This window comes from Pinus tabuliformis, chromosome 5_2 (assembly GCF_031772625.1).
Source record: "Pinus tabuliformis cultivar Carrire ecotype Pingquan chromosome 5_2, CPIR1, whole genome shotgun sequence".
Lineage (NCBI taxonomy): Eukaryota > Viridiplantae > Streptophyta > Pinopsida > Pinales > Pinaceae > Pinus > Pinus tabuliformis.
The window spans coordinates 789,880,777-789,892,152 of record NC_142306.1 but is presented as its reverse complement, the minus strand read 5'-3'; the positions used below and the strand labels follow the sequence as shown (position 1 = coordinate 789,892,152).

At 38.7% G+C, this 11,376-nt stretch overlaps 1 protein-coding gene across 1 annotated transcript; it reads left to right on the top strand.

Moving 5' to 3' along the window:
* The first annotated feature begins 2,283 nt into the window (after positions 1–2,283).
* Positions 2,284–3,872, top strand: LOC149161671 (RING-H2 finger protein ATL2-like). Its single transcript, XM_089435549.1, has one exon. It carries the CDS (start codon positions 2,376–2,378, stop codon positions 3,420–3,422), a length of 1,047 nt encoding a protein of 348 aa, XP_089291675.1. The 5' UTR covers positions 2,284–2,375; the 3' UTR covers positions 3,423–3,872.
* The last annotated feature ends 7,504 nt before the right edge of the window (positions 3,873–11,376 follow it).

The window sequence follows — 11,376 nt, the reverse complement described above, 5'->3', positions numbered from 1 at the left end:
CCGTCGCCAATATCGCCGATCTCGCAGCCTCCGAATCGAATCTCGCTGATTTTATGCCTGCTTTCGCCATCGCCCCGGCTTCAGATCCGCTCCTTTCCTCCGCAGAACTCTCCTTCATGGGATATTTTTTTATCTACCACATTATTTAGGGTGAGGCGGCTATTAACTTTTTCTTATAGTTCTTTAATCATGTCTTTCATTTTAAGACTCTCTAAAGTATTAGCATCTCCTTGCTGGGATGGTTGGTTAGTATCTTGGTTTTGTTTTTCTATAACCTGCAATCTAGTCTCCATTGCCTCCATTTTATTCTTTAGTAGTTCTATTTTATTTTCTATTTGTTTTTGGATGGTGTCTTCAAGAGATGAAAATTTATTTTCCAGCATGGCTTCTAACTCTTTTTGTAGCTTGGCTTCTCTTTCTTCTCTACGTTTCTCTAAAGACTCTATATACTCATAAAGGCCTTGTAGAGTAACTGTGCTAGGTCTGCCCTTGGTAATCTTTGGTAACTGTGGTGAAATATTCATACTTGAAATTATATGAGCAAATATGTATTAGAAAAAGAAAAAGGTAAGGAATGTGTGCACCTAATATCAGCAAACTTGAGTGCAGATTACCCGTGCCCATCACAACCCGCAGACTGAAGAATATATAGAGTACATTTTTAATTCTTTCACCGAGCCTCATAACTCTTTCACTGAAGAATATATGAAAAGAATATATAAAGTACGTGTTTAACTCTTTCACCGAGCCTCAGAACTCTTTCACCGAAGTATATATAGAGTACGTGTTTAACTTTTTCACCGTGCCTCAGAACTCTTTCACCGAAGAATATATGCAAAGAATATATAGAGTAAGAATATATGCCAAGAATATATAGAGTATGTTTTTAACTCTTTCACCAAGGCTCGGAACTCTTTCACCAAAGAATATATGCGAAAAATATATAAAGTATGTGTTTAACTCTTTCACCAAGCCTCACAACTCTTTCACCGAAGAATATATAGAGTAAGAATATATGCCAAAATATATAGAGTATGTTTTTCACTATTTCACTGAGCTCTCGATGAAAGAGTATTATTTTATAATTGAAATTATTTTTAGTTTTATTTTTATGATTAAAGTTAAAGTGATGGGAATGTATTATTATTAAATATTTTAAATTATTTAAATTAGAATTTTCTATTTTAGAATATGATTTAAATTATTTAGATTAGACTTTTCTATTTTAAAATATGATTTAAATTATTTATAGTTGATGAACATTTATATTAAATTATTAAATTAATAATTAATACTTAATTTTAAAAATAAATTATTTAAAAAATAATATAAATTATATTTTAAATTATAAACTAATTCATGTATGACAAACACACTCACCAAAAAGATACAATTAATTAATTAGATGTTTATCTTCCTCATATTTAAAACAAACAAAGCTAATATTCAAAAATACCACAATTTTATTTTTATATATATATAAAACTCTACATTACTATTACTTTGTTAGTAACCCCTAACACACCACTAATCAGTTATCTCAAATGACTACCCCTGACACATTACTAAATGATTATCCCACATGACTAGATCTTTTATTTTCAAAGGACCCTGGACAATAGTTTTACACTTTTTCATCTTCCACCATTAAAGTACGGCGAAAGAGCGGTTTAATTAACTGCCCCTAGAAAATCGGGTTGTTTTACATGACTTAATTTTCGACAAGGTCCGCAACAATTTTTGCATAAGTCTGTAGACGAACGCGAGGAGCAATCTGCCCAAGTAAGTCAAACCGGGTACGGGAAACCAGGGTTCCCATTTCATTACAGTCAATTTTCGTTCTCCGTATTCAAAGCAGGCACTGTAAAATTTATCTTAAAAATTTGTGCGAATTTTATTATGTGTACTCTCTAAACTATAAATTGTTTATTAATATTTTTATTTTTCTAAGTAAAATAAATTTGATGCTGTATAAAATATGGATAAATAATTTAATTTTTTTTTTTTAAATTCAATATTGTTTTTTAAACATAAAAATTTAGATACCTAATAGATGCCTTGCGGATATTTGAATGACTGAAAAGTTAAAACCACATGGTGATTAATCTTTTAGAATTGTAAATCCATTGACGCAGCGGTTTTCAACGTTCAAAACTTTTGCGTGTCGTGAAAGGCAGGAGCGGTTCGGACGGGCTCTTCATCTGAACTCGGAAGCTTCATATAGTCGCCGGAGGGGGCTGTCCATCGACGGAAAATGAAGGCTCGAAGGCCACATAAAAAACAAGCAGTAGCCTGCAATTTTTTTAGGCCGAGATCAGCCCATTTGAAAGAGAATTTACAGAAAGAGAAATTCCGTGGTTTCAATTTGATATAGCATGAGCTCAGTGCACAAGACTTTTGATTGCCCACCTCAGGATGCTGGCGAATCCAGACATGCCATCTCGGGCAGTTGCGGGAATCACCTGCCTCACGATTATGACAAACCCACATTCGGCAAACATGATTTTAATCACCCACCTCCTCATTTAGAGGAACCCAGAGGTAAGCCCACATATGCCATCAATCCGGATTACCCCGAGCCTAGAGATGACTTCAATGACAAAATCATGGTGTCCACCATAATATTTCTTCTTTTTGTGCTTTTCTTCGCTGTTTTGCTAAATGTTTATGCCAGATGCTTTTGGAGACGGGCTGCTCGATTGTCTGGACGAAATCGACGAAGATCAGCTTCTGTTGGCAGTCGGTTCGAGTTTACAGGAGAAGAACCGGTGTCTCTGCTGAATGTGGGGTTGGATTCTGCGGTATTAGAGACTCTGCCCATCTTTCTCTATAAATCGCATAATTTCGCAGATGGGTTGGAGTGCGCAGTTTGCCTCTGCGAATTCGAGGAGAATGAAACAGGCCGGCTTCTGCCCAATTGCGGGCATAGCTTTCATGTTGAGTGTATTGACATGTGGTTTCGTTCGCACTCTACTTGTCCCGTTTGTCGAACGGGCGCCCAGCCGGAACAGCAAGTTTTAGAATCTGCTAGAGCAGAACAGGTTTCGGTTGCAATGGCAGGACCAATTACTTCAGGCTTCCATGACAATCTGACTTTGGAGCAAGAGCAGACTGCAAGAAGTGGAGAAGACTGCAATATGCAGAACCCAACAAATATATTCTCTTGGGGTCGGCAAAACCGAATGAAGACGGAGATTGATGAGGGAACCTCCAGTGGAAAAGCATTGATGCCTTATATTGCCATTGATATACCCAAGAGGCCGGATGGTTTCTCATCTGGTGAAGGCCATCAGCTTCATTCAGCAAATGGTTCACATTCGTCTTTGAAATCTCCCATCCCTACCCTTCGTTCGCTTACAAGGATATTGAGCAGAGACACAGTGAAAATGCCAAATGGTCTTCCCACCCGATCGTCCTTCTGAAGGTCGAAAATAATGGTCCGGCACAGTACCGTGACAAATCATGGTTGGATTTGGAATCTTTTGTTGTTGATTAGACTCTGAGCGATTGATTTCTGGGTTGGGTTTTGGATCCGGCAACATTGTGGTCATTTCCTCTTTGTCACCGCTTATTTGGTCCTGGTCCACAACCTTGGCTTTGCTCTGTTTGGTGATGCTGTCCTCGCACTGTCAATACCATTCAATGCGTTTCATTCTGGTCATCGCTTATAGATCTATGGTGGGGATGAATTTCGAATTCATTGCCCTTATTGGGTTTCCATTCGTTGCAGTGTTCATTCAGCCGGTCGTCGGTCTATGTGCTCATTCTTCTGGTCTTTTTTTCTATGTTTTGGAAAACATTGTCTCTATTTTCGCTCTACTCTGTGTCACATAGGGGTGGTGGTAGTGACGGACATTGTGAGTTTGAATTTCTTCTGTATTTCACTTGTGAGTTCTGAGTGTTTCGGTGGGATTTTGCCTTCAAGCAACATCTTGTTTATTGGAATTTAGTTGCTTTCATTGTTTATTATGCAAAATAGTGACAGCACAATAAAGCTATGCTTTGGAATTTGGCTTTTTTGGCAAGTGGGGACTATTACTAACAAAGCTTGGAATTTGGCTTTTTTTTGGGCAAGTGGCCACTATTACTAACCATCATTTTGTTGAATAAAGATAAGTTTTTAAAATTTCCCAATAATTTTTTTCTTTTTCTTTTTTATACCACATGGTGAATCGGTAAGTGTCTGGCCTAATCTAGAAGAGACCCAAGATCAAACCTTAATGCTGTCACTATAACACCAAGAGTATAACCAACCACCTGCAAATCAGTTATACTAAGTTCCTATGATTTTAGCAAGAGCAGACTCAACGGGAAAGGGGAATCCGCCCCTCTAGCCGCCACCACAACAGGTCAATGTACTCAATGAGATTTGAACTTCGGTCCGCCTGGGCTTCGCCCATGTGACTTACCGTCAAACCACACATCACTGTACAAGATTTTTTTATTTTTCATTACAGCGCGATGGTTTTTGCATAGGTGTGTTGTTAGATGTTTAGGTTAGTTTACATGGTTTTTGGTCAGTCATCGTTACTATTAAATGGGTCACCCAAAATGAATGGGTCAAGCAAAATTAGATAACCCAAAATCAAATAGGGTATGAGAAATTACATGTAGTAGGAGATTTAATTTTTCATCTTGTTCTTTTAGCTTATTAATTTAATATTAGTTTTTGTCTATATATGACAAAATGATGAAGGGAATAGATGGACAAGAATGGATGAGAGGATAGAGGACGGTAAAGGCGGATAGGTGAAAAGGAGACTATGAGGAGCTAGAATTTAGAAATGGATCATATATGTATATATGTGTATGTTAATGTTTGTAAAGTTATGTTTTTAGAGTAATGATTTGTATTTATTATAAAAAAATGAAATGAAAATTTATTTTTATCATGAAATTTTTTACATCTTATTAATACTTTGTAAAATTAAGTATGTTTTACAAGCACAACTTAAAACTAATCAAAAATATCATATATACTAAATTTATTATCACCATGAGGCTTATCATCATCTTTTTTAATGTTATTGTGCTTTTATTGAGTCATTTTGCTCTTACATTGGATATTTATGTCTACAAGTCCCTCAAAGTGATCCCTTAGAAACAATTCACATAATGGTGGATTAGGTAAAGTGTCTATGAGCTTGCTCATCTATGAAGACTCTAATTTGCTCATAGACAAGGAGATCAATATCACATGGAAGGACATCAATGGCATATTTTCAGGCACCTTTAAGGAGAATTTGGAGGACCACAGAGATTATGTCAACATACATAAGTCAAGCTTGTACCAGGTTGCATGCAAGTCTCCCGCACTTCCATGCGCGAACATGATCCTCTAGATTGTCTTGCATACTGATCCTGAGACAATGGTACTGAGTAGTGTCAATGGAACTAAACTTGCTACCTTCACGGTAGAGAGCTTTAAGGAGATATATCACTTGCCGCAGTTGGTGAACACAATGAATGCACTCTTCATCAATCCCAACAGCAATGCAAACTCAAGAGACATCCTGAAGAGCTGGGTAAGAGAGTCGTCTAAGTTCAGGACAATACCCAGCTAGGTATACAAGACAAAGACACTGCAGAAGGCTTATCAATTCCTAGTCATCTTCACATGTCGCTTATATGGTCAAGAGAGTAAAGATACCTTCCCGCAGAGTTGGGTCATTGTGTTGGATCAACTGGCAAATGAAGGAAGACCCTTCAATTGGTCTGACATGTTGTCTCTCCAGCTGAAAGGGGCAAGTAAAAAATATCCAACATCCGACCAAGGGTCAGCAAAAGAAACTTTTCGGGGCTTCATACATGCTTGATGCAATCTGTGCCCGTCAACAGTTCCTTGGCTTGGGTTAGGCATGGACACCTTCATAACCCTCTTTGCACATCTATTATAGGTTGTTCTCCAAGTGCAGCTTCCGTGGAGTAATACCACAGATATCAGACCACTTCGTCACCCTGGTGTACAGGATGATCTTTGAGCAAGATCCACCTTGCATGTCACAGGCAGTGATGGAGACATTGGTTAACATAACAGATTGGTATGCCTCACCCCTTGGCACCTTCATCCAGATTTATAACACCGAGAAGGCTCCGCATGTGTTACCGAAGCTTTCCATGGAAAAGTTGATCATGCAAGAGGTTGCATACCACATCTCGATAGGGTTGTCAACAAGACTGCACATAGATAGAAAAAGGCACTTTGGCCCACTCTTCCTTTGCGGATCGGGTTGTATGAGATCTAGAGTCTCAAGCATGTTGAAGCCGAGATGGAGGAATTCAAGAGATTCACCTTCAGTACCAGAAGTTTCAATCCATACGACCCACACTACACAGTGAAGGACCACTGTATGAAAGTGTATCATCCTTGGATCCACGGGGCATGTCATTGGCCTGAGAAAGACACATGGAGATACTGCTATAAATCCTTAAGGCTCAATGAACCAGTCAGAGTGGTTGTAGAATGGTTAGAAGCGCACAAAACAACAACAACAGAGAGCAGCAGACCTACATTGTACAAAGTTAAAAGGAATATTTCCGACAGTGCAAAGGCAGAGAAACGCTGCAAGTTCAAGGAAGATCCACTTGTAGAAATACTAGCTTTGGATATTGAAGCAAAGAGGCAACAATGCAACAGAAGGATTGCGCAAAGATAGAGGGAGAAGCACAGACTAGAGGAGGAAGAGAAGAAGTTGCAGGAGGTGGAGCAACAACTAACGAAAGAACAAGAGCTGGGTAGAAGAAAGAAGGAAGAACAAAAGGATCAAGACCAACAGGAAGCACAACGTGCACACATTGAGGACACTGCGTAGATATAGGTTAATGACTCAGAACAACTGGCAAATAGAAAACAAGGTGAGCAGTCGTAGGAGAAGGAATTTGCTCAGGAGATTGAACATATATTGGAACAGATGGACACAGATTTGGTTTAGCTAGAGCAGGATTAGGATATAGACCTCATGTCCAAGGACCCAGGGGTCACTCCACAGGCTTCACCAGATCTGGGAGCAGAGCAAGTCCTAAGTGATTAAAGAGACACTGAAATCCTTAAGGATAATTCGGAAGCAGATGTGCACAACATATCCTTTGACGAGTCACAACACATGGTTGTGCAATCGCCTAGAGTGTGCACCCCAGATGTCCATGCATCTCCAGTGCAGTTTTGAGAACGAGTGATCGTGTCCAATATGTGCAAACATCCATCTGCATTGGCGGATGCTACAAAGTCATATGGCGAAGCCACCAGCTGAAGTGTGGGATTCTTGATAGCTAAGAACAAGTGCATGGCTAAGGAATTGCAAGAGGCCAAGCAAGAGAAGGACAAGATATAACATCCGCCAGAGCAGAGTTGAAAAAAGAGATACTTAATGAAGTATCGTCTCTCGAGACAATGATGCAAAAGATGTACTCCAGATTCGTCACCGTGCATAAGTCAGTTGTCCATCTTAATTGTTGGCAACAGCGCTATGCTAGGAGAGCAAGCATACTGACAAACATACACATTGATGTCGACCACATGTAGATATGGACAATGAGGTACAAGGGAGCCCCATTGTACTTTCCAAAGATGATGAAGCCAAGGGCAATGGAATTGAAGGCACACATCCAAATTCAGATCTAGAACTATGAGGAACTCCCGCAGCTCATCACCAACTTATAGGCTTCACATGCACGAGTGTTTAGGAGCATGGATTTCATTGTGTGCATGCATGCGATCCCATCTATTAGCACACTCAATGAAGTGAAAGCAAAGATCCAAGTCCGACTTGAGCTAGACATGTACTTCGACCAGTTGATGCACATAGCCACAATGCAGAATTATAGATGAGTGTAGACACTATGCACAAGTATGTTGTTGGTCCGGCTGCACTCAAGACCATGATGTGCATGCTACATGACGATTTGTATAGGTGCCAGATCAGTGTACCTGGATGCTACGGAGGCAAGAATTCGCCTTCAAAAGGATGTCACCACAAATTACGTAGACACCATCTCAGACTACCAAGCTTGGCATCAGTTCACCACCAATGATCACCAAGAGAATTTCGATGAGTTAGTCTTCACACAGTTGTCTAAGTCTCAATGATGTCTTGTATGGCTTACTCAAGCCCATTTTTGTCTCACATGGGTACATGTGTAGAATGTATTGTAAACATGTTGTAAAGTGAAAGACCAAGTATCAATAGTGGAATGTAAACAGTCATGTGTAAGTTGAAGAGTCATGAGGGTAGTTGAAGAGTCACAAAGGGGAATGTCAAGGGTGACCCCACCCTTTGCTATATATAGAACCTCATAACTCATTGTGCAGGATTTTGGGAACCAAGCTTTCGATAGGTATAACTTAGAGAAAGCTTGGAGTGTATTGTAACGAGCCTTGGCTTCTCCACAGTGCAGAGCGAGTACATCTCTTTGGAGGAGCAGATGGCAATAACTATAACATTCCACTATTGGGGCTAGTACCTGTCATGGTTGTATGTATGATTAGATCTTTCACTCTTTTAATATAACAGAGCCAACACATTTCATTCATGTATTTTTATTGTAGTTCAACTATTATGGTTACTCTAACAATGTATGTAGTTGTAACTTACACATATACGTATAGACTATTCCATATATGTTTTATGAATCTTATTGAGGCATGTTGTTGGTTTAACTCATCACTTTGGGTTGTCGACTATTCTTCTTTCCATCTTTTGATTTCTTTGAGTTCATGTGTTCCCTTTCAAGCTATGTACTATTACAGGCTTCTAAGGGACACACTTCTCTCCCCCTCCGTGTGTTAGAGCCTTTCCATGCATCTTCCCTGACTTACTGCAAGGTCACACCCTTGCTTCTAACAAAGACATCTTGCTTCCCTCTGCACGTGATCGCAGTCAGGGCAATACCGCACTACCAACTGTTGGGACTCCTACTCCAAATGGTCTGAGGTCTAGTTTGGAAATATTACCGGGAAGATCCCCTGACATGTTGGCGGGTCTAGCATCATCAACATGAAATAAATTGCATGATCTAATATTTTCAAAATATTATAAGATCTATTGTGACAAATTGTTTTGAGGGAATATCCATAATAGTTTATAGATAAATAGTAAGACAAGAGAAGATTGCAAGTTGTGGAGAAGATTATAATCTGAAGAACCCAACAAATGTATTCTCTTGGGGTCGGAAAAACAGAGTAAAAACAGATATTGATGAGGGAACCTCTAGTGGAAGAGCATTGACTCCTAAGATTGTCATTGATATACCCAAGAGGCCTGATGGCTTCTAGCCACGCAACGAAACACATCAACTTCATCCACCAAAGGGTTCACAATCGTTTCGAGATCTCCCGTCCCTGGCCTTTGTTCCCTTACGAGGATATTTAGCAGAAACACAGAAAATGGTCTTCCCACCCGGTCATTGTGCTGAAGGTCGAAAATGATGGGAAACATATTTTACAGTTAGAACTACACGCAAATATGTTACCGATGTGGCATTCTATAACGAACACAAATTTCTACTCTCTATTTTCTCTGGTTTTTTAATCATTAGACACCATAATAGGCATAGATCCCATATGCATCCGGTTCAATATGTCTATTAATATGCGATATATGGCTGCCCACATTATTTTATCTGGAAAAATATGCACTAAACTTTGGGACATGGATGGACATGGAAATTGTTTCGTTGATTGGAGTTGAGCGATTGATGTATGGGTTGGGTTTTTTATGCCAGATTGTGGTTTTTTCCTCCTTGTCATCGCTTATTTGGTCATGGTCCTCACCCTTGGGTTTCCTCTATTTGGTGATGTTGTCCTCGCACATTCAATACTATGCGATGCATTTCATCTTCGGTATCGCGTATGAATGTATGATGGGGATGAATTTCAAACTCATTGCCCTTGTTTTTGGTTTTCACTAGTTGCAATTCTCATTCAGCTGGTCATCGGTATATGTCCTCATTCTTCTGGTCATTGGTCTATGTGGCTGAAAACGTTGTCTCTCTTTTCGCTCAATGTGTCAAGTAGGGTAGTGGTGAAGGCGATTATGAGTTTGAAATACTTTTGTATTTAACTAGTTAAGAGTTTTGATTGTTTCGATGGGACTTTTCCTTCGTAATAGAGAAGCAACTTTTTGTTTATTCGAATTTGGTTTCTTTCATGGTTTATTATACAAATAGTGACAGTGAAATAAACGTAACCTTTGGAATTTGGTTTCTTTCCTGTTTTATTTGGCAAATGATTACTATTGCTATCACTTTGTTGATCAATAAAGATAAGTTTAAAAAGTTTTCCAGGACTTTTATTTTCATAACGTCTCATGGTTTTTGAGTAGGTGTGTTGTTAGATGTTTTTGGGTTACTTTACATGGTTTTTGGGCAATGGTCTTCTTTTTAAAAGTTGGTTTTCTTCTCCCAGAATATGCACTTAGTAGCCCTAGTGCATGTTCTAGGCAGCCCGGTGAGGTTTGAGCACAAGTCACCTTGATAACAAAACTTTTTCTCAACTAGTTATGCTACTTGACAATTTGTAGGTAATTGTCAATGTATACATTTATTTTTCTTTGCTACTGAGGTTAGTATTTGAAGTTTTTTTTGTTTAGTTATTTTTACATAGTAATTAATATTTCAAACTAAGGTAAATTGTTTTTCTTATTTTAGTAAGTCAAGCAAAATTTAAATTTCCTCTTCTTCCTTTTTTGGCAAAAACTTGCCCAGTTCACTACTTATAATATATATTTGGCTTTCAACATTTCAGGAAACTTTATTTATGTATATGTAATAAGCAGTGCAAACATATAAAATAAATGGTTGGTAATTCTTGATACAAATCAATTTATAATAGACATACTTAACTCACGATACCTATCGTTCTAGGGGGCAACTCAATTGGTATTCGAAGTAATGTGAAATATGTGAAAACTGTAGGAATTTACAGGGTAAGTTCCTAAGACAGAACACCAAAGGACACCGCTCACAAACAGATCGCAGATCAATACACCAGTACTTTTGACGTGGTTAAAACCCTCAAAGAGGAAAACAGTCCACGCCCTGAGCCAACGCGGCCACTTCAGGAAATTTATTAATAAAAGAATGAAAATTTACATAAGCTTCTCTCATGAACGGTTAACCTACAAATGACCCTCCATGCTCTTTAAATAGAGATCATGGACCAATCGGGTGTTAAGCCACGGATCAAGTGTCGGTAATACCGAGGAGAGAATGAATCGTCGGATCACTACATATCGTGACCATCGGATTGTAAGTTACAAAATGTACATAGTAAAGAAACACACTTTACCTAACTCTATACTAGACCAAGTTGTACTTAACTATTTCCTATGTGTCGGAATATCCTAACATCCCCCCTTAAGAACAAATTGTGATAGAATT

Bases quoted from the DNA above. Each gene is read 5' to 3' on its own strand.
- LOC149161671 (XM_089435549.1), top strand. From the start codon at position 2,376: ATGAGCTCAGTGCACAAGACTTTTGATTGCCCACCTCAGGATGCTGGC.